At 41.8% G+C, this 24,300-nt stretch overlaps 1 protein-coding gene across 13 annotated transcripts in view; it reads left to right on the top strand.

Annotated features, from left to right (window-relative positions):
• The window catches only part of DENND1A (DENN domain containing 1A), a 544,832-nt gene that overhangs the window by 234,223 nt on the left and 286,309 nt on the right, over positions 1–24,300 (top strand). For all 13 annotated transcript variants that reach the window (XR_638101.3, XM_031654873.1, XM_031654868.1 and 10 more), the window contains 2 exons: positions 16,958–17,027; positions 22,416–22,496. Coding sequence is in view for 11 of the 13 variants with exons in the window: in XM_031654873.1 (XP_031510733.1) it covers positions 16,958–17,027; positions 22,416–22,496 (151 nt within the window). In the remaining 2 variants the exon portion in view is untranslated. The remainder of the gene's footprint in view (positions 1–16,957; positions 17,028–22,415; positions 22,497–24,300) is intronic.

Below are 24,300 nucleotides of genomic sequence, written 5' to 3'. Positions count from 1 at the left end.
TACATGGGCATATGCCCATGGAACTATATTTCCATGAAAACTTGTCCTTCATTGGTCAACAGTCAGGGAAAAAAGCTAAAATATACAGTGTGGCTTAAAAGATCATGATAGAAGCCAGACTCAAAAGGCTATGTACTGTATTATTCCATTTCTGTGATGTTCTGAAAACAGAAATTATAGGACTAGGAAAGAATTCAGTGGTTGCCAGGGCTGAGATTTGGGGAGGCAAGGTTGACCACAAAGGAGCAACACAAGCAGGCTGAGTGGGGTGTGATGGATGTGTTCTCTACCTTGGTTATCTGTGGTTGTTACACCAAGGTGGGCATTTGTCAAAAAAGTGACTTTTACTGCATGTTTAAAAGAAGTGAATTTTTAAAAGAGAGATGGTGGGAAGGACAGGTGGAAAACAGATGATCTCAGTGCTGTGTGCTAAGAGCCATGACACATTAATAGACAGTCAGCAAGGGAGATTCTGTTGGATGGGGCACAAGCAAACATTTGGGGGTACTGGAAATGTTGTATAGATTCATTGCGGGTGGTGGTTACACAGCTGTATGCAGTTGCCAAAATTCATCTGTATGTACACATAGAATGGGTGGAGTTCATTTGATATAAACTATAATTCAAAGTTGATTTTTAAAAAAGTAAAAGGATCATGAGCTTTGGAACCAGAGAAACCATACTTCAAATCTTGACCATTTCTTTACTTGCTTGGTGATCTTGAGCAAGTCACTTCATGTTTCTGAGCCTCAGTTTCCTCATCTGTACTTTATAGCTGGAAATACCCATCTCGCGTAGTTGAGGAGAGGAATAGAAACAATGCCTGATGGAGCTAAGGTACCAGATATTTTCATTTTCATCCTAAAAATGGCCCAGAGCACAGAACTGGTCTTTAAATTAACTGAAGCTGCTCTATTTTAGAGTGATAATAAAAGTTAAGTTCAAACATTTGTGAAAGGTAAAAATGTTAGCATCCATATGTTTGTTTAATAATAGCTCCTAGAATCTTATTGGCTTTGCTATCTTTTATATCACTATAGCATGCTAAATCTTCTAGGGTTAAGCCGTATTTAATTAGTTAACTAAGAATAATATACGCTGTTCCTTCAGTCAGGAAAGCACAAGGAATTACTTGTAGTGTTAGCTCGGAAAGAGTCATTCATTGAGGAATGATTGAAAAAGTACTAGTGACATATTTATCATCCCCATCTTTTTTTTAATTTGCTTTCATTCTGTCTTTGAAATGAAATCTTTATCTTGGGTTAAGTGAATAAATATTAATTTTAGAAATCCCTATTGGCCCAGCCCACTCTTTTGTGATTGACACAATCTTAAAAGTAATTGGAAAGAATATCTGTGTGCTTGTGGCACTCAACATTTTAAAATCATTCAAAATGTGGTTGAGAACCATTCTTTCTCCTAAGAGAGTAGACATCTACCTAACAATCATAACAAAGCTACCTATTTTTGAGTCTCTGGTTTGTTTTGTGAACTGTGTTAGGTACTTTGTGTTATTTTGCTTAATTTGTTCCATACCACCACCTTGTTAGGTAAACAGGAAGTGTTGCCCTTTTGCGGAGGAAAGTATCCTTGGTGAGATGAAGGAACATCTCTTGGGGGAGCCTGCTTGTCAGTGGGAGGACCGCACTGCTGCTCTGGATGGTCCAGCTCCCCTCCTCTCCTGCCATGTCTCACAATGGACACTGCTTCTGAAGGAAGCAGGCAACCCTCTGCCTAACAAGTTCAGGTCAATCTTCTATATGACAGGAGCTCCTTTGTTAGCTCTCTTCTCTCAGAGTCGAATCTGTTTTAAAAATTTTATTCAGTAAGTAAAAGAGCACTGATGGAGGCCCTCATTTTTGGAACTTCCTTCTTCCTTGAGGACTTTCACCAGCCACATTGGTCTTAAAATTGTTGAGTTTATCTGGTTCCAGACTATCCTCCTTCTAAAGTGGTCTTTTTACAAAGACAAAACCCATCAGATCTGTCCACTGCTTAAAACCCTTCTTTGATTTCAGGAAAAGAGTTAAACTCCATGGTCAAGCATGTAAATTTCTTACAAGCCGGGCTCTTTGGACTGCTGTAGTTTCATCTTTACTATTGCCAAAGATCCTTTCTCCACCCATCCCCACTCTCCAAAAGAAAAAAAAAAATCACACAAAGAAACACCCTGCTCTACCCTTACTCTGGGATCCAGCCACCCCGAGCCATTTGTAATTCTTTGTTTCTTTGCCTCTGTAATTTTTGGTTTCCTCTAGATGGAATGTGCTTCTGTTTCATCCAGTTCCTCTTCCTCACTTCGCCTATACTGCAGTCTAGTGGAGATGCCTTTCCTCAGTGCTGCCACAGCCATTTGCCCACATGTGTAGAAGCGTCATCAGGTAGCATCGTGATCCATCATTTGCAGGTCTCTTCCCCAAGAGACTTAGAGTTCCTTGAGGACAGACAGCACCATGTCTTGTTCATTTATTTATCCTAGCTGTCTAGGACAGGGCTGGCATTACATCTATGCTTACTAAATGGTTGTATGAATGATCCAGCCTTGCAGATTTGGCCTGAAAATCTAACAGGGAAAAAATAGATTCTGACCCCCCGTTTATTCCCTCTCAACTAAGAGTGACCCTAGATAAGGCTTTCTTCCTGAGCCTGCCAGGGTTTATTGAGGCTGACTGTACCCACATTAAGGAAAGATCACTGAAAACGTTATTAGCTCACCACCCTTGCCCTGGAACTGAGATCCATGATAAGCATGGTGCAGGAGGAAGAGGATGAGGCTCTGGTGTGACCAGTTTGTTAAAGAGTACAAACTTCCGCTGCATCGAGAGAGCCTGTTTTGGAACTGGGTCATCACGGTTATTAAGCTCACTCACAGAAGTAGGAAGGCTGTTGTCTCTTCATTCTATTCTCCCTGACCAGTCCACCTCCCTAGCCCTTTGGCAAGACCACTTGGAAGTTGGTAGGCAGCGGGGAATCATACCTGTGGCTGTTTGTTTGTTTTTTTAAAGAAAGAAAAGGAGGGGGTATGGTTTTATTAAGAGTTAACAAAATAATACATGTAGACTAGAAAGTTTGGAGAATATAGGAAAACACAAAAATTAAAATGAAAAAAATGTATTTGTATATATTATAGAGCCTGCTTTTATATCTAAATATATTGTAAATGTTTTTCCATGTTAAGTATTCTTCTATAGTCTGATTTTAATGAATATATAATATTCCATCATTTTGATGGTTCATAATATATTGTAATCATTCTATTATTATACATTTAGGTTGCTTTCAACTATTTTCAATTATGAATAACAGTATTTAACAGGCAACTTGTTTTCTTAAATTTTAAGGCACTGCATGCTCAATACATAAACTGTAGAAGACATAGAAAAGAATGCAGAAGAAAAAGATTGTATACAATCCCATAATTGAGCAAAACCACTATTTATCTTTTCTTCTGGTCTTTCTAGGAGCATATATGATTGCATATGACACATAGTGGTGTATACCCCGTGTTTTTTTTTTCTTTCCCCCACCTCCTTTTCTTCTTCCCGCCCTCCTTTTCTTCCTCCCTCCCTCCTTTTCTTCCTCCCTCCCTCCCTTCTTCCCTCCTTTTCTTCCCTTCCTTCCTGCCTCCCTTCTTCCCTCCTTTTCTTCCCTTCCTCCCTCCCTCCCTTCCCCTTTTCGCTTTCCCTTTCCCTTTTCCTTTTCCTTTTCTTTTTTGGTATAGACTCTTGCTCTCTCACTCAGGCTGGAGTACAGTGGCACAATCTTGGCTCACTGGAATCTCTACCTCTTGGACTTAAGCCATCCTCCCACCTCAGCCTCCTGAGCAGCCAAGGCATACAGGACTACAGTGACTACAGGCAGGCACCACCACACCCAGCTAATTTTTGTATTTTTTGTGGAGACAGGGTTTCCCCATGTTGCCCAGGCTGGTCTTGAACTCCTGGGCTCAAGTGACCCGCCTGCCTTGGCCTCTGAAAATGCTAGGTTTATAGGCATGAGCCACCACACCCGGCCATTCTTTTCAATCCATATTATTTTGTGGACATTTTCCCATATGATTAAAAATAATCTAAAATATAATTTTCTGTTGCCTGGATTTGCTATATTCTATCTAACCATTCTCTTAGCACATGTTTAGAGAAGTATGTGTGTGTGTGTGTGTGTGCATGTGTGTGTTGTGCTATTTTAAGTAATAAAAGAACTACCATTTAAAATATATTACCAAAAAAATTGTCACAATATTTAATGCCGATAAAAACATATTAAAAATGATTCATACGTACATTTTTCTGGCCTTCGTTTTAATTTTCTGCTTTTTGTAGTAACTCATTAAAAGGCAACTTTCCTGCATTCATTCAATCCTATGTAAGTTTATGAATTTACATCAAAGGCCAGGTGCAGTGGCTCACTCCTTTAATCCCAGCACTTTGGGAGGCTGAGGCAGGTGGATCACTTGAGGTCAAAAGTTCAAGACCAGTCTGGCCAACATGATGAAACCCCGTCTTTACTAAAAATACAAAATTTAGCCGGGCATGGTGGCATGCGCCTGTAATCCCAGCTACTCTGGAGGCTAAGGCGGGAGGATCGCTTGAAGCCGGAAGGTGGAGGTTGCAGTGAGCTGAGATCATGCCACTGTACTCCAGCCTAGGTGACAGAGCAAGACTCTGTCTCAGAAAAAAACAAAAAAGAATTCACATCAGAGAAACCTATTTACATCAGAGAAATATATTTCTGCCAGGAGATTTGCTGACTGAGCATCTTTTCTCTAAAATTTAGTTTTTAGGATTTCTGTTTTGAAAATTATAAATACAGCCATATTTTGAGGGAGTTTTTTAAACAACAAATTTAGGCTTTTGTAACATTATGGACTGCTTCTCTTGGCTTATAATAAAGCAGTGCCATCTGTACAAAGGTTATTTTAAAAATCAGGAGTGACTGAGGGTAAGAGTCCATCAGCGTCTCAACAGAGTGACCAGTGGCATTTTATGTTGTAGCTTTGGGTACCTTGTCGTGGATTCCCAGCTCTTCAGCCTGCTCGTGTTTGGGGCCCTCTGATCTGTTGAAAGGCTCATTTGGGAAACCTGCCTATTTCATGCTGTGGCTGCTGTCTGGTTTGGGTGCAGAAGGAATGCGCATCATACCTCTTTTCAGGGCGGCCCAACCATTACTTATCACATTTTCCAAGCTCTGCACTTGTTGCCTCTATCAGATCATTCCTAATGCCATGATGACTTCTCACACAAATCTAAACCAGGGACCAACTTTAGTGGAAGTTATGCCATATTTGACTCTCTACTTAGTGCCTGACTTATACATATTAGGCAATGAATGAGTGAATGAATGCTGTCTATAAAACAAATGAGCTTAATTATTATCTGATTTTGACAACACCTAATCAAATGTAAAGTATAATCACTGTGTAACATATACTTTACTGAAACCATTCCCAGGGATTTTTTTTTCAGAAAAGTACATACTAGTATAGGAAGTCACACAACTGGATTTGACCCTGATCTACTTTGTGACTGTGTGACTGTGAGCAAGTTACTTAGCTTTTCTGTGCGTCAGTTTTGCCATTCGGTATCTGGGGATATGATGGTACCCTACTTAAAATTACAGTGAGTAAATAAGCAAAGGCATGTAAAGCTCCTGGCATTTGGAAATTCCTAAATAAATAGTGGTCTCTACTACTATTAACATATTTACCACTCTACTTCTAATACTTTGATTGGTTTGGTGCACAGCAGTCAATGTGCTTGGACCTAGGTGGACCTTGTAGTTGTCATTGAATAGATTCAATCCTCTTCAGGGTTGCTGGGCTTCCATGTGATTAATTGTGTACAAAGAATATTGCTTCCCTCAGCCTGACCCAGGTCTGCTGCCAAATTAGATAGCCGTGAAGATTTTCCTCAGAAAAGGAAATCTGGTGGGCCAGAGAGAATCCCATGGCAGAGTGAAGGAAGAAGGGCTGCTTGTCTTGTACAAATTCTTGCTTTACTGTCTCTCAAACCCCTTGGTTTCATTTTCAAAAACATTTTGGGAAAAACTTCTTGGTGAAAGAGTTGCTTCGTCACTTAAGGTAACTTGAGAGCAGGCCAGTTTCCGGTCTGTCTTTGTTGCCAGCTCTCTAGTTGAAAGGTTCTGCTTCATACCCGAAGGAGGCTTTGAACATCAGCTGTCTGGAACAATCTCGGGCCTTATCGCTTATTTTAATGTTCCTTGCACAGGGTCATTCTTGGATGTGGTGCTCTGGGCAATCTCACCCCAGAATGCTTCCCTTCCTTTATTTAACCTCTGACCTGTGAAAACAAGAGTTAATCAAGAGTTCTAAGGTAGCTAAGAGGAAGGGGAAGTGTTTGGTTACAAATTAAATATGAACAAGTCATAAGTCATAAATCCCCAGTAGTGCCACCAGTTGTGTGTCTCAAGTTGCATATGGTACAGAGTGTTTGGGTTATAAATTCAAGTTCAGAGCTCTCTGATTGCTTGGGGGTAGGTGCGAGGTTCATTTTATTTTGGCCTGAAACTCTGCCTCCTAAAACATTACTTTTATTGGACGAGCTTCATTCATATCCTACTTTATCTGTGTGCCCGTCTCTCCTTCTTCCTTTCTTTACCTGCCTGCCTACTTGTGTTGATTGGTGTGCTGTTCTGTGAATTGAGACAGAACTGCTTCCCTGAAAGAAGTTAAGCATATGGAAAAAGTTGCCAAGGAAAGGCATTGAAGCATAGAGCGTAAATGGGTTTAAGAGACAGCCAGACACTTTTATAGAGAGATTTGCGATTGAATGATATAACATTCAAGCAGAGATCTGGGGTGGAAATGAACTTAAATGAGTACTATTTGTGGAAAGCTGATGCCCTGTCTAATCTAGCATTTCCTTAATTGTCACCATAAGCATACATTTAAAGCTTTATACTTTAAATTAAAAAAGGCAACACAGTCTGTTTAAGAATCTAAGACATAGGCCATAGTTTTTCTAGAAAAAGTTCTTAAAAATATGCATTTAGGGTATAGCAGAGGCACTGGGTCTTGACACGAAACACTGGAAACTTAAAATACTCTTCTGCCGTGTTTGATTAAAACATTTTAAATTGAGCTATTTATATTTGTGTTTCTGAATATAACATGTACACTAATTCCTGAAGCAATAAAGAGCTGACACATGACTAGTGTCCCTGGAGCTGGCAAAGTAAGAAAACACGCTGAATTGTTGGGAGGCAGCCAGAGTTAGATTGCTCAGAACACTTGGAGCTGAGGGGCTTTTGGAGGCGAGCTTTCCTTTATCTTATCAAGAGCACTACAGTGAGAACCACAAGGTAAGAATTTTATATCCTAATCTCAGGATTGATCCTTGTGCGTGATCATACAACTATTGTATTGTTGAGAGCAGGTCAGACTTAGAAATCATGCTGGACTGGTTTTGTGTCTGATCTGTGGTTTTAGTAGCTGTGTCATCTTAGGGAAATGACTTCACTTCTCTAAGACTCAATTTTCTCATCTGTAAAATGGGATAATTCATCTCACAGAGTTATGAAGAGTAATACTTCAAAGCACCTAACACTTGATACATAGTTTCCCCCTTTACTGCATTAGCTTCTCCTCCCCAGCCCTAAAATGAGATGAATATCAAATGGCATCTGACTGGGATCATTGATTTGTTGTTGTTGTTGTTGTTTATTACTGCAAGTAGGACAGGGCTCCTCGTGTAGCCATTTCTTCCTTTTGTTGTGTGTGTTTTTTTGTTTTTGTTTTTTTTCCAGTAGAGACAGTGTATTTCCCCGGCTTTGAAAGCTCCAGTAGGGTGGGCCTTAGTTAGAACCACATTAACCCATTACATTATATTACAGTAGTAATTTAAACCATAAAATAAGATACTCTGAATGGGGAAAGTCTTGCAGGTGTGTGAATACAGGAGTAGGCAGCTTCATAAACTCTCTTAGGAAAATGATGAAAGGCCTATGTGCTCACCCTGCCTGGGCTCAATGGAAAATATCGAGAATTACACTGAATTGTCAGTGCAGGTGCCATTATTCCAAAGATCTCATGTTACCAACACTTCACCGGTGATAACAAAAAAGTGCCTCTGTGCTTTCCTCCTGAGCAATCTCCTTCAATCAAAGTAATACTGTCATAGAAAAGATGATGACAAATCCACTCCCTAAAAGCAACAATTATTGAATACCCATCAAGAAAGAAAAGAGCCTTGTTTCCAAAATCAAATCCAAGGGTATGTTTGGGTAGATTTATATAAGCACAGATGTTTTATGGGAGTTTTTGGTGTTTTTTCATAATGCAGATTAATATTTTTACTCATTCAGTACATATAATATATTTTCCTGCATAGATATAATAGGTATCACAATGGGATGTTAATTATGGACATAAATCAGAGATTCTTGAGCTTAACTAAATATCATAATCAATTTACAGTTTGAGATTAGCTGCTGTGAGCAAAGCAGAATGCCCAGACTGGGTGAGACTGGCTTAGAGCTCCCAAAGAGGATTGCTTTTCTCTTATTGAGGTTCCTTTGACTTTTGATGTTATCAAAGAGTATGGTATTATCAGGGTGAAACAAATCGTGCTCAGTTCCAGGCACTGTGATAGGTGTGTTTACATATGTTTCAGCCTCAAAAGAACCACGTGAGGGTAGATATTATATCCCCATTTCACATATAGGGAAGGAAGAACATGGCTCAGGCCACAGCCAGTAAGTAACAGAGCTGGTACTCAAACCCAGGTGTGTCTCCTGACTTTGCAGTCAGTGTAAAGTTGATCAGTGAGGTGTCACTTCCTCTTGGAAGACTTTCCAGAACCTCTTCTCTGTTCCCTTTGTGAACCTTTATCTGAGCACTGACCCAGTGCTGCAGACATTAGCTGCCAGTGTGTCTGCTGCCCTCCCTCTTTAGACTGTGAGCTCCCCAGATACTGAGACATGGGCCTCATTCCCCCATGTACCTAGCAGAGGGCCAGGCATATACTGGTGGGTCTTAATAAGCATGGGAAGATTTGTGGGTAGATGCCATTGATGGAACATTTGAGAAATGATTGATTTAGAAACATCATTTTGGACTGGAAACATCTTCTCAGTTTTAAATTCTGTAGAAATGTTCATTGAAGCTAAATGTGGTTATCTCAGGAAGGTGAGGTGTGCTTCTCCCTTAGGGAGGAACCACATATAACTTTGGTGCTAAGGTTGTGGTTTGAGAATCGTAGACCAGCCCACATGAGTGATTTCTGTTGCACTTAAAGGTGGGAATGCTTGTTGACGGAGTGTAATAGGGGAGAAGATATGTCTTACAGAAGGCAGTGCAGTTGGGCTCTAGGGTCTTTCCTCCTTCCCACCTCGAGTTAGGAGGGAGAGGGGAAGGAATGAGAAGTATAGGAGTGGGAGAGCTCATGTGAAAGCTCTTCTCTTTGGTGAGTTTGGAAAGAAGAGTATCTTCTGAAGAGAGGGACAGAAGAGGAAAAATGTTTGGAGCAGACTGGAGGAGGTGGGTAACAGGAGGCTTGTTGCACTACAGATTAGAGGATTCTTGAACAATTTTAGGGGTTCACATGTGCTTGAAAAATTAGGTTTTCAGATGATTGTAATCAGCCTGGTTTTGTGAAGTTTTTCTATAGCAATTGAAGTGGGAACAAAAAGAGTAGATGGTGGGGTTTACTTGTGTTGGGGGATGGGCAAGGGGCAAGAAATCTTGTTTGTAAGTATTCCTTGATCTACTTTGAATAATCACTTGCTCTATACTCATTATTTATCCCAGACTCCAGCAGGACATTGGCAGGAATTGTTTTTTAAAAACTGGGTCATTTTCCAAACCCAAATGCTGCCTGCTCAATTTGGATCCCCACCTCCCAACTAGAGTTGGTTGACTGTTACTCTATAGCTCTAGTGGTAATTAATGGCCTTAATAGAACCTATAGAGATGAGTTATGTCTGTCAAGGGAAGCTACGATTTATTGAATGTCTCACATGTGCCAGGAATAATTAGGGGTTAAACAGTCAATACACAGTCACCATCCTTGCTCTCATGGAGTTGAGACCAACGGAGAAGACAGACAAACAAGCATGTATTACAAACGATGGGGAGTTTTAATGTAGAGTAAGCCCAGGAGGTCTTCATATTCTGGGATTAAAATGCATCTATTTAATTGGGGACCAAAAGTTCACAGTAAAAATGAGGAAAAGGTTAGGATTTTATGTAGAAAAAGTGTAAAAAAGTATAAATTTACCTCAACAAACTCTGTCTCTGAATTCCAACAATGCATTAATTCTTACAAAGAATGATGCATTAAGTATTGTGCAGGAGAGGAGGTTATAATTTTTCTGACTTAATAACACTTCATAGTTGACTTTCACAGCATAATCATAAAAGGAGTCATTTTTTCCTAAAGTATTTGAGGACTTCAGTTTCCCAAAGGTCTCTTTTATCCTTTGATATTGAAATCATTTCTTTTGATGTGACTGTTGTGTTACTATCCTTGTTTTTCTTGATTTTTCTCTTTATGTCTTGTCTGGTCTAATACAGCCAGGTCTTCATTTGTCGGTGACTTTGCCTCAACTCTGAGCAGGTATCCAGCATGTCCAACATGGGCTTCGTAGAATCCAGTCTCCTTTGCAAGAGTTATAGTTTTACTTTATAGCAAATTTGCATTTTATTATAGACAGAGGAGATACAGACAGAGGAACAGGGATAGATGCTAGGTGAAACTGGAAGGGTGGAGAAGGGGACGTATTGTCTGGAAACTGGAAGGGTGGAGAAGGGTCGTGTTGTCTGAAGCAGTCACATTGTTGGTGAGTATTTTCCTCTTGTAACAGCTTCTGTTTTCCTGCCCATTCTGGTTGACCACGCGGTATAAGGAATTCCTGTAGAATGCTGGAGGAGCCTCTGATCCAGACACCAGGAATCAAAGAGAGCTTCCCAAAGCTGAGACTGCCAAGGTGGTCAGGCAGGGAGGGACAGGAAGAGTGTTCTGGATTGGTGGCTCTCATGTCCATCGGGTACATTAGCAGGTGGTGCATATCTTTTCATAGAGGAGGAAACTGAGTTTTGGGAAGACTGCTTTCCCGAGGTGAAACATCTAGAAAGGAAGAGAACTGAGATTCAAACTCGGGGTTACCAATCTCAAGCCTGTGTCCTCCCCAGCATATGCCATGCTGCTCTGCTTTTTAACATTGGGGGAGGAGATTGATTTTTTTTTTTTTTTTTTTGATAGGGAGGCTTTAAATACTGAGTGCCGAACAGTCTTAACCAAGGGATGCTTTGCCATTGGATACATGTTGGCAAAATCTGCTGACAGAAAGAAAGGGATACCTCTCCTCAAGTATCCAAGATAGAGTATCAGGAGCTCCTCAGACAGTAGAAAGTCACCAAGAAAACCCTGAAAGACCCTGTGTCATGTTACTTTTCTTAAACTCATCAGTCCCGACATGAACAGAAGCAGCTCTGCCACAAGTCTTCCCCAGGGAGGCACTGCTTCATTGTATCATCTATTCTAATGGTGCCTGAGTGTTACATCCTAAAATTTTATTGTAAATTACTTTTATTTTGATTTCTCTTTTATAGGAGAGCCAGAGCATTATTTTGGTTTTGTGAATGACTAGATTACATTAAGATTTTGTTTTTAGGATAGCACAGTAGATGCTGATTCTGATAAGGCTGAAATCCACTGAGCTCTGCTGAGGTCAAGATGAGGGGGAAGAATTACTTCTCACCTGGTTCTAAAGCCATTGCTCATGCGCTTTCTTCTGCCTGTTATGCAGATTTTGTCAGTGGGATCCCCTCCTCACCGACTTTTGTGTCCTGTTGATATGTCCTGATCATGTGTTGAGCACTGCTATTTTTTTTTTTTTTTCCTAACCCAACACAGCATTTCCAAGCCTCAGCCCTAGAATCAGACATTTTTTTTTCCAAAGAGCCCAGGTTCCTATTACTGGAGAGTAGTATTTAAAAACTAACATCTGGGCACTAAGTGTGCTCATTATAATTGGGATATCTCTGCTTCCAGGCCTTCTCAGTGGCTAAAACTAGAGAATATATGTATGTACATAGATTTCTATTTCTATTTATTTTATCAGTCTACTTTACCACCTGTCTGCAGAACATCATGATTCCCCATAGTTACATTCAGTTCCAGTATGAACCCATGGGATTCATTCCCATTCTTTCCCTAACTGGATTTGTAACTCTCTTCTGATAGTAAGACACCTGCTTCCCGTTATATATTTACCTGCTTGGTCAGTCTTGATCTGTTCCCCATTTGTAACCAGTCCTCTGCTGCAGCCCCCTTCCCACACAGTGCCACCCTCCTCACGCTGTTTTTACAGTAGCATGTGCTACTGTTTGGACTGTGGCACCTCAGGCAGAGCTGCTGCTGCCCCTTCCTATCATGGACAGCATTCTCAACCACATGGACTCTGCCTCGCCGGCCCCCGCCCCTTTTGTGGAAGCCCCCTCACCACTCAGGCTCTGACATCCCACATCGAACTGCCTTCCAGATGCTCTTTATACTCTTCTGGGTTCTAATACCATTGCTGGTCAGTCCCTCCGCTCTACATAGATGCTTTATCCCATGCCAGGCCTAACCCCTCGTTGCCCCCTTGAGTCATGAAACTCCAAGTCAGGCCTCCCCCATGGAGACTCCCTCCACATTCTGCTCGGACACTGACTTTCCCTTACCAGGCCTCTCACTCTGCTTAGGCCCCAGCACACCATGCCGGATCACCCCTCAGTGGGACACCCTTCTCCTCCCACTTGGACTCTAACACCAGGTTGCCCCTCCGGGAAGGCAACCTCCTCTCCTCACCTGAGTCTGACGTCCTGCATGCTGATGGACCAGCATTCTCCCAGGTGGTTGCTACCTTCCTCAACTTGGTCAGCCTCTCCTACTATCCCTGCCCCCTGCTCTCTTCCATACCTACCCTGCCTGGTCCCATCTCATGGCTTTGAACTGAACTAGTAGAAAGAGGAGTCAGAGAGCTCTTAAAAGTTTTTAATGGTTTTCTGTTTTAATACTTAAAGAAGTGGAATCCCTTTATATTCACGCTGAACTTACACAAGGCCAGTCATCCATGTGTATACAAACTCACCAGTTGGAGTGATTATTATCCCAAGTGGAGTGAGATTAGAAAAGGGATTCCTCTGCTCTCAGTTCAGCTCAAGAGCCAGCAGCTCACCTGGTCGACAGATTTAGATGCAGGATGCTGTCATTCAGCTTGACCCCACAACTCAGGCTAACTGCTTTGTGTTTACACAGACCATGTCCGCCATATTTGGAGGGTAATTTAAGGACTTTTTCAGGGTGATTTTGACTATGGGCTGTTGCTGCCATAACTGCTGTCTTTAGAACCTGCCCTTGCCCTTCTTACAAGGGCCGGTGGGACTCCACTTTGGGAAGGCAGTGGGTGGAGGAAACTTCTCAAGTTTAAAACTTTTGACTACCTCACGTGAAACACAAGCCTCTCCATTTGACTCTCAGGCCTGGGAGTGAGGGCAGAGCCTGGGACAGAGTTACCTGAACCATAGTGGGTGAGAAGGGAGAGAAGCCTGGATCCAGGCAGGTGCTTCGGGAGCAGGCTGTTCCCTTTCGCTTTTCTGTCTTCTGATTGGGTCATGATGATGCTCCATGATCATCTTCTACATCAGTCCAAAAACCTAAACTAAGTAAAGCACTTGGGAAAGGCTTCCAGCTCCTTCCACGCAAACTGTTACTCTGTTGTGGGTGTGTCTCTTTCTGATGAGGACCATAGCTTTCTTGAGTGCAGGACCCTTTGTGCCACAGCCTGGGACAGAGCCCTCTGCAGTGGGGACTCAAGCCATCACACAAAGGCAGCAGGCAGAGGCGGACTACAGATGGTCGCACCCCATTAGATGTCCAAGGTGGTGCAGTGTACTAGGGTGTTTGTTTCTGTCTTTGGACTGGGAAGGATTGTTTATTCAACGATGACAGACACACGCAGACTGGAGTGCAGGGTCCCTGCAGCCTCACCTGCAGCCTGGCAGACCGCGCAAGCTGTTGTGGCGGCTCTAATGAAGCAGGACAGGAAACGCCGCTGGATAGAGCTCTGCTGTGAACCCTGGCCTCTCAACAGGGGAAAACAGGGGCCCTTTGAAGAAGAAGACAGCTGGGTTTTGGTTTCAAAACCTTAACACTGCCATCACTAGATATTCATCTGTCAGTGCACAGGGGACAACATGTGGGGAACAGTTGTGTCCAGTCAGGCCAAAGGGAGAAAGAAATGGCTGATTTCCAGGATAACTGCAAAACTTCTTGTGGCTAGTGGTTCTGCTTAGCCTAGCCAAAAAGAATTGATTTGGTAAGGCTGAGGCTGAGTATGAGAACCAGGGTGCCGTCTATAGTGGGCTAGGAACTCCTTCCCACTTCATCTCCTTCATCCTCAAAACAGGTGACAACGTGGAGGCTGGAGCTTCTGTGCCCAAGCCACATTGGTCAGTTGAACCTAGTCATCCAAAACTACTTCGATGGATACTGTAGTCCTAAACTGTCAGAGCACCCAGCCTGCCCCATATCACATCCCCAAATATTTCTAAAATGATTCAGTTTTTCTCTTGTTTACTTGAAGTCACAATTTTCTTGCAAGAATCTATTTCCCCTTCTTGCCTTTTCCCCCCTCCCTCCTGACTTTCTGGATTTAACTAGTGGTATTTTGCTTTCAGGAAAAAAAAATTTGTAATCCTTGGTCAAATTTGTTTACTAAGAGTCATCTAATCTGTGCAAGAGTTTTCTTCTGAGAGGATTTCTTGTTCATACTATAATGGCTTTTAACTCAGCCGAGGTTTATTTAACAGAATAGGAAAGGAGAAACTTATCTGCTCCCTAATCCCTCTTGAATGTTTACATTACACTGCCAAAGTAAATGCTGTGCAAAGTGGCAGCAGTCATTTGCTGTGTAATAGTCAATATGCAGCTGCCAGGGCTGACTGAAACATATTAACATAAGTGATAATACTGTCATAGAAGTGAAAAGTTAAGTTGCTTATCAGTATATTTTGATAAGCTACTTAAATTTTACAGTAGCATGTGCTGGCTTTAGACAGACGTTACTGACAGAGGACTGTGCACTTTATCTGTTCTCTTTGTTGCCTCTCACTTCATTTATTACCCTCAGTGGCGCAGCCGGTAATCTGTACAGGGTGCTGATTCCCCTCTCCCTGGCAGGATATCACATCTGTGCGCTACCTCGTGTCCATCTCTGTCGGTAATGGACTCTGTTAGCGCAGCAGGGCAGACATGACCAGGACGGCAAGCGCTTGGTACGACCTTCTTCTCGCTTGCTGTTAGATGTAGCTTCGGAAAATTTCCTTATAGAGAACAAAGCCATTGAAAGTAAGTGGCAAAACTGCTTGGGGGTGTGGATACTTTTCAACAATTCCATAGGATGCATGCGCCCTTGCTGTCAGTCTTTGTCTGGTTTTATTTGCTCAGTAAACGCTGAGCACTGACGGTGTGCCAGGTGCCATTCTTGGCACTGGAAAGACAAAGTGAAGAAAGATAGGCCTCTTCCTCTCTGTTTGCATGTGGTCTGTTGAGAAAACAGACATGCCATTGAGAACTGCATCGTGTGGGGAATGTTCTGACAGCAGCATTCTCATGACAGGGCAGCACAGAAAAGAGAGAATTAGGGCACATGAAGTGGGGATGGGGAGGGGGTGGGGGACCGTTAGGAGGATGAGTAGAAATCAGCTAGACTAGACCACAGAGGTTGGGGAGAAAAGGGCCCAGTGTATGTAAGCCCAGGCAGTCTCAAAGATGCCAGGATGTTCCCGGAGTGACAGGAGTGAGGGGAGCATATATCTATGGGAAGTAGAGAGAGGACAGCCGGAGAAGTGGGCAAGGGCCTGGCAGTGAAGAGCCCCAAAAGTCCATCCTAACAAATATGGACTGGATCCTGGAGTGATGGGCATCATTGCAGGAGTTAAGTACAATGTGTGATGGAGATTTGCATCTTAGAAAAACCATTCTAAGAGCCATGGCCAGGTGGCTCACACCTATAATCCCAGCAGTTTGGGAGGCCGAGGCAGGCAGATCACCTGAGGTCAGGAGTTCGAGATCAGCCCGGCCAGTATAGTAAAACCCCATCTCTACTAAAAATACAAAAATTATCCAGGCATGGTGGTGCACACCTGTAGTCCCAGCTACTTGGGAGGCTGAGGCAGGAGAATCACTTGAACCTGGGAGGCAGGGGTTGCAGTGAGCCGAGATCATGCCACTGTACTCCAGCCTGGACGACAGAGTGAGACTCCATCTCAGAAAAACAAAACAAACAAACAAACAAAAAAACAAGCCACACAGAGTGGACCACAGGACTGAGGTCAGCAGCCAGGCTCCTCTGAGTGAAGGGGAGCAATGGCCAGGATCTGGTGGAGGGCAGTAGGGATGGGGAAGTGGAACTCATCTTGAAGTGGATAGAGAGATGGTAGGTGATGGACAGAATGTCTGTTGCAGCAACATGGATGGCTTTGGGCTCATGGGAACTTTGGGACCCTTTGCAGATGCCTGCAGTGGGAATGCTGTGTGTGTATCTGTGTGTGTGTATGTGTGTGTATCAGTGTGTGTGTCTGTGTCTGTCCCATCATGAAAAACTGAATAGAAGCTTCCCTGGCAAGGGTGGGTGTGCTGGGAGAGGCCAGGGGACTACTCAGAGATGGTGCCTGATTGTGGAGTCTGCTTTGAATTTCTTTTCTGTGAACTGTTCTAGCTCTGAGGCATGGGAATAATTTATAATGGACATTCAATCCTCTGCCTTACACAGGCAATTTTTTAAACTCTCAGAAATAATTAGCATTTCACCAGTCTGTGTTTCCACCAGTCTGTGACAGGAGGACTCTTCAGGATGTAGAGCAAAACTGAAATGTATTAGTCTTGAATTAGATCCTGGTTGAAGTTTTTGACCTGCATACTAATATGTCATGTGTTTCCTCTTCTTCCTCCAGCTATCTCCCCTGGTTCGAGGTATTTTATAAGCTGCTTAACATCCTGGCAGATTATACGACAAAAAGACAGGTATTTGCCTTTTTAAAATAATTCTTTTTAACAAATAAGCTTTAATTTTTATGATGAAAAAGTAAAACATGCCTTATATTTTACCAAAAAAGTGATGCATGCCCATTATAGAAAGTTTGGGAAATTCAGAAAATAATAGGAAGGAAAAGAAAATCACTTTTAATTTGCCCCTACTCTCTTCCCTAAAATAAATATTGCTAGCATTTTGGGTTGTTTTCTTTTTTAAGTTTTTCTTTGCATTAAATAAATGATAAAGAGACCCTTAACATTCACAGAGTTAATGTTCACAATTTCTAATATTCCCAAGCAGCCCGGAAAGTTTGTGACATGTATTAAATTATAATTTTGCTGAGGCACATATTTGAATTGCTCATGTCATGCTGCAAATCTGGGGTTTGCAAGTAAAACACTTAACTGGCAAGTGACCTACCCAGCTGTCCTGAGTTCCCGTTTCAATAAAGCTTTGTGGTACTTTTACAGTAACTTTTGTGGGGGTCTGAAAATTACATTAAAAATTCATCTGTACCTTGCTGTACTTTTGGAAGAAGTGGTAAGGTAAGGTATCTTCCATGGATGTCAAAGGCCAGTTGGACCTTTATGTAGATTTTTGTAGCCCACATTTTCAGATACCATTATAACGAGCATGCCTCCCACACTGTTAAAAATGTTATAAATATTTTTCATGGCTGCATACCATTTTATCATGTACCTTGATTTACTGAAGCATTTCCTATTATTGGGAATTGTTAATTGTTTGGGATTTTTCTACTGTTATGAGAAGTGTAACCATTTGCATCTATGAGAGTAAAGCATTTTCTTCATTTTGGATTGTTTCCTTAAAAGGAGAATCCCAGATGGGCCATTGTAAGGTCAGTGGACATAGACATTTTAAAAACATTTGCCAAACTGCTTTGCAAAAGAATTCTGCTGTTTTCTTAAAGGATACCCTTTACCAGCAATGTAAGAGAGTGCCTAGGTCATGATACTCTCTCATCAGTACCATTTGTTGAATTCATTGTTTGACAAGTAAAAAAGTCTCATTGTTTTAATTGCATTTCTTTGATTGTTAATGAGTTGAATATTTGTCTATTTATCTAATGTCTTATATTTTCCTTTTTGTATATGGCCTAAGATTTTTAATTAAAGTGATCCATTATTATTAAATGTTAAGGAAAGATTTCCCTTAATTTTTTTCTGTTGAATGTTCTGAGTAATTTGAGTGTTAGTTCTGAGAAATGGTCCATGAAAAGGGTACCAGTTCAGTCACACTGGGGTCCAGGGGAGGGAAAGCTGTGTTTCATTTCCATCTCCTTAAGATTCATTTAATATAAGCTCTACGAAGTCCTGCATTGGAGAAACCTGGGTCACCTGTGCTTCCCATCTTGTTTTGCCTGAAACCCCTTTAATTCTGTGATAAATCTTAGCGTTCTGAGATAGCAGTGTTTCCTGGAACACACTTTGGGAAATGCCGTTTTGGAGGAAAGGGGGAAATTGTGTGTATAATGACTAAATCATTTTTTTAGAGACAGATTTACTCACTGGCAAATGTATTCCGGAGGTCACAGTAAATGGAAAGAATAACTAATAGAAATGGCTTCCTTGATCACTACACTCACTGTGAAAAGAAGCTTAGATGTCAGGGGATTCTGTCATAAAAGAAGTGGATTACTCTTTGATGAATGAGTTAGGAGGTCACCTTGGGTCTGTTCATCGATTTCTGATTCACAGTTACCTTTAGTCAAACATTCCAGTTTTCACTCAAGTTTGAAAGGTGTCTTTAATAAATAGAATTGTGTAATATGTGGGCTCTTAACAGGTTTGAATTGGAGATTGACTCACATTTTTTTCCCCTCCATATGTTCCAGTCCAAAAAAAAGAGAAAAAACTCAGTCAAACAAAGAACTTAGTACACTTTTTAAAACATGTGATTCAGGAAAGATTATAAAAGGGTAGGTACAACCTACACATATGGGAAATGGATTATTACCCTGTAAAATTGGTGAACCTTTCCCTTGGGCCATTGCTCCAGCAGGACTCTGCCTCTTGGGATGTCAGAGGCTGAGATCAGTAACATGTTTTAGTTGGAATCTATTTCTCTTGAACCCAGGACTCTTTTTTTCCCCCTCTGGTTAAAAGAATTATGACACAGATGATAGGAAATCTGCCTACAACTGGCTTAATTGTTTGCAAGATTTTAGTCACCAGATTAGAACAGGAAGAGAGTTTTTATTTAAAGAAACAGAATCTACCTCCTGCACCAGGGCTGAAACCTTCTCTTATCCAAAAGTCATTGGGAAGGTTGGGAAGCAAGATAGGCTTCTATTTTCTCTCTCTCTCTCTCTCTCTCTCTCTCTCTCTCTCTCTCTCTCTCTCTCTGTGTGTGTGTGTGAGTGTGTGAGAGAGAGAGAGAGAGAGGGAGAGAGAGAGGCAGAGAGAGACAGAGACAGAGAGACTGTGATGGCTAAGCATGGGGTGTGGGAGACCAAGGTGTGGGTAACTGGGGTATCCGTTTGGGCCATGGACCCATCATGCTCATCAGACCTTGAATGGCCACCCTTGTGGAGGGGATGACAGGGCAAGGGGGGCATCTGAGCCAGGGAGTAGGGTGTTGGAGCCTGAGGGAGAGAAGGATGTTTATGTGGGAGCATGGTGGTAGAGGCTCAGCATGGGATGTCAGAACTCAAATAGGATCCAGAAGAATCCATGTGAGAAGGGAGGCAGTAGCTGTGGCCCAGTGCTGGTGTATTGGATCCTGAGGTAAGGAAGGCATTTGTGTGAGGGGTTGGACAGTAGAGACCCAGCCCTGGATGTCTGTGTCGGGGAGAGGAGGGAGGGCATCTGGGTAGGGAAGGAGGCAGGGATGGCAATAGAAGAGTGGTTCCATACAAATAACCAAATATAAAAAGAAAATACAGGCAAGTTTTTTTCACTTTTGTAGGATGATGTCACAGATATGTAGACGGAGAAAACTAGAATAATTTCTATGTTGGATTGGAATAGGAGCCATTGGTATGAACCCATGGTTTTCAATATGGGAAGATGGATATAGAAATAAATAGATATGTGAAGTGCCTGTTGTGGTTCCATGTGTGTATTATATATTATCTGGCTCCACTGACTGAAAGGGCCTGGCATAAGCAATACTAAGGAGCAGTGAGCACACGTGGTGCCCAGATCTTGGTTTCTAAATACCATTGTCCACTAAAAGAAACCAGGACTCATTGAAGAAATAACCTGATTCTGGGGCTGAGGCAGGGAAAGTATAAGATGAACCTGAAATATCTTTTGTGCCAAAAAGTAAGGAATTGCTAAAAATATGATGGGAACATGTCAGAAGAGCACAAAAGCAGTAAGAGGACTCCCACTAGTCATATCTGGAACAAGTTGAACATCAAAACGAATTAGGATAGTAAAGGATTATAGTACACTGAATAAAACAGGAAACCATGGACCCATGGTAATAAAAATAAGTAAATGGATACATTGAAAGTTTGAGGAATGGGATATTTACATAAAGTATCAATCCACAAAATGGTTATCTACTGCAAAGAGAAAGAGTAATGTTACTGTAGAGATATCAAATGAATTAATCAGTTGATGAAAGCAAACATCATGAGTAAAGGGATATTGAAATCAGACATTAGACAGAACATTAGACAACTGAAAGTTATTCTACAAAATGAGTGGTCTCATTGTCAAGGCTGTACAAATCTAGAAAAGACTGAGGAACTGTTCCAGACTGAGGATGAGTAGAGGGTTATAACTACTAACTGCAACATGTGATTCTGAAGTGAATTGTTTGCTGTCAAGGATATTATTGGCACAGTTGGCAAAACTTGAGGATGAGGTGGTAATTCTGCATCTCAGTGTTAATTTCCTCTTTATTATGATTCTCTTAGTTTGTTTTCTGCTGCTATAACAGAATACCACAGATTGGGTAATTTATAAAGAAAAGAGATATATTTGGCTCACAGTTCTGGAGGCTGGGAAGTCCAAGAGCCTGGTGCTGGCTTCTGGTGAGGACCTTCTTGCTGGGTCATAACATGCAGCACTCAAGAGACACAAGATAGAGGCCAAATTTATCCTTTATCAGAAGCCCACTCTCACAATAATGGCATTAATTCATGACATAATCACGTCTTAAAGGTCCTGCCTCTTAATACTGTTACAATGATAATTAAATTGTCAGCACATGAACTTTTAGGGGGATACATTCAAACCACAGCAATGATTAATTGTGGTGATTTAGGAGAATGCCCTTGTTTGTGTCTGTGGATGGTGGAGCATAATCTTGGCAGCTTATTCTCAAATAGGTCAGGAAATAATAAAGTTTGTTTTTTTTTAACAGTTTCTGCAACTGTTCAGTAAGTTTGAGATTGTTTCAGAGCAAAACTAAGCACATGCGCGCACGCACACACACACACACGTTCATCTCTCTCCTCTCTTAGAAGCTTGTTTGATTTGTCAGAGCTCAGACTGAAACAAGCTTGTAGTCTGGGTACATCTTCTTTTTCCTCTCCTTAAATTCACTACTTAAAGAAAGCTGTAGTGAAGCCAGGAGGGCTCTGGAGCCTGCATTTCACCCCATAGCTGTGCAACTTACTAACGGGCTGATTTGAGACAAGTTGCTTCACCTTTTGGAGCCTCAGTTTTCACATTGTTGAAGTGGGTAGTTGGGAGGATCATATAGAGGATAAATAGATACAAATATACACTTATCAGTATTATATTAGCACAAATAATTACACAGGGTGGGAGAAATAGCATTTGGATAATTCTGTGAGCAGTATTCTTTTGCGCATTTTAGAGGTGAATCCATTTTCAATCAAATAATTTGTATCGCTTTGTATGTCATTATGTTGCTTAATTTCACGAATTAGAATGCATAGCCACCATCCTATATTGCATGCTGTTGTACTTAGTTCATTTCTAACTTTCCATAATTGGAGGCTGCCATGTGTACCCAGTGAAACTCAATAAAATTAATTGAGGGTAATGATGATGAAGACAAGATCTATAGTGTCATCGTTATTTCTCCAACCACCCCCGCCCTGTAAGCTAGGATTGTTTGCATTTAAAAGTTGTTGCTATGGAGTTTAGGGGATAGATTTGCTGAGAGCTTATGGTATATGATCCATAAAAGGCGGTCATGGTAGGTGTCTCACTGAGTAGAAAATGTCAAACTTGGTGTAGGAGGATCTATTTGGCTCTTATGTTTGAGGCATACGCAGAGTCTTTTGTCAAACCCTATGTGAATATCAAACCTATTTCTGTACTGGGGCCAGCATCTCCCCAACCCCCTCAGTCATGTGTGCCCAGACCTCCCTGCAGGTATCTTACTAAGGGCTGAGCCTTGCTTTTGTTACTTAGGCCTTTTATTTCTTTCAGGAAAATCAGTGGAATGAGCTTCTTGAAACTCTGCACAAACTGCCCATCCCTGACCCAGGAGTGTCTGTTCATCTCAGCGTGGTAAGTGGGGCAGAGTATTAGCCATCACTGAGAACCCATTTCATTATTGACAGTAAGAAGGAAGTAGCTGAACAGGATTGTATTTTGTCACCTTTACCTACCCTACCCCTACCCCCAAATACTCTGACACCTCTGAGCTCAAGATAGGCCAGGGAGCTGAATTTCTTCCTTTCTCTGAGATTCTATAAGAAACAGACACGTCCTAAATGTCCCTAGGCTCCTCTGTAGCCATGATGCCATCACCAGCAGCTGGGCTGAAATAGGATACCTGGCTCCGCCTGCTTCTTCAGTTCCCTGTCCCAGTCTCCCTGTATCACCCTTGCCCTGCAGCACTGCTGTGCGTGTCCCTTTGCTGAAGCCCATCCTGCACCCTCAGCTTTCAACATTTCCTCTCCCCTGTTTGCCAGGGTAACACATATTCATCCTTCAGAACTCAACTCTGATTTTATTTCCAGAGAAATCCTCCCTTGATACTTCATAGGTTTTGCCAAGTTTACCTCCTTCGCCCCAAGCATCTTGCATACTTTGTGGTACTTAGTTACACCCTATTGGCATGCTTCCTTTTCCTATCCCCCTCACTGGACTGTGTGTCCCTTGAGGACAGAGAGGGAGAGTGCTTAGTGTTGTTCCTGGCCTACAGTAATAGTTTCTTTGAATGCCTATAAATATATGCTGCTACTACATGTTCTGCACTGTGCTCTGAAATACCAATTGGGAGATTTCCATCCTAGTCATTGTCTTGCCAATGACCTGAGTGACCTTAATCAGGACCTTTAACCTTGTGGGCTTCAATTTCCTCATCTGTCAGATAAGGCATCAGAAGAGGTGTAGGAGATCTTTTCCATATTTTGGTTCCAGAAATTCTCTAATTCCCTAGGTCAAACCCTCAAGCCCTTGTCACTACCTTCATCAGAATTCTAAGATGGATATACTTTGACCAAGTATTGATTATTATCCAGGGGCTATTTCCCTTATGTCATGGGACCTGAGAATTTTAAGAGTTTTGTCTTTCATCTTCATTAGAACCTGGTACAGTGTTGGTATTCAGTGGTGGAAAGGTATCTCCTCTCCTAAAGAAAATTAATATCCCTTATAGGTTTTTTCAGAATGATGATAAAATTGAAAGCAGTGTTACTACCAGTAGTTAATAATAGATCTACTCTTTTAGTAAGTTCCTAATTTATACTAAATATGTATCTCTAATATTCAAAACAAGTCTACAAAATAGATATTAACATTCCCATTTCATGGATGAGATTTCAAGAGGAAAAAATACTTGCCCTTCCAAGGTCGTGTGGTTAATAAGAGATAAGACTTGAGTTTTCAAAGCCAGGGCTAACTTCAAGCCTATGTTCTTCCCACTGTGCCATTCATGTGGAAGGAGAGGGAGAGAAGGAAGGAAGAAAGAAAAAAATGAATTTACAGAGACTTTTGCCCATTTTAATAGAGCATAGGAAAGAAAGAAACCTTGTTACAAAAATTCTCATACGGCAGGGGAGACCATCTGGAAAAGATGAACAAATGAGCTTTAAACCTGCCCCAGTCCTTGCTGTATAGCTAAGCAACCCTGCCTTTGTCTCTGTCCTTTTTCCTAAGCAGCTTGATCTCACCACTTCAGTCCATAATGATATCCGACAGGTAGCTGTGGAGTAGCCTGGCTGGGTCACCAGCTGCTGGGGAGGAAGGTCCTCTCCTTCCTAAGAATGGCTGCTCAGGCAGTGTGCATGCCAGGCCTCAAGGACAAGCCATCTCAGGGGCAGCAGGAACTGCTGGGGTGGCGCAGCTGTTTCATGCCAGTGGTTTC

Source organism: Papio anubis, chromosome 13 (assembly GCF_008728515.1).
Source record: "Papio anubis isolate 15944 chromosome 13, Panubis1.0, whole genome shotgun sequence".
Taxonomy (NCBI): Eukaryota; Metazoa; Chordata; class Mammalia; order Primates; family Cercopithecidae; genus Papio; species Papio anubis.
Note: the sequence above shows the minus strand (reverse complement) of the source record. Positions and strands in the feature narration are given on the sequence as shown.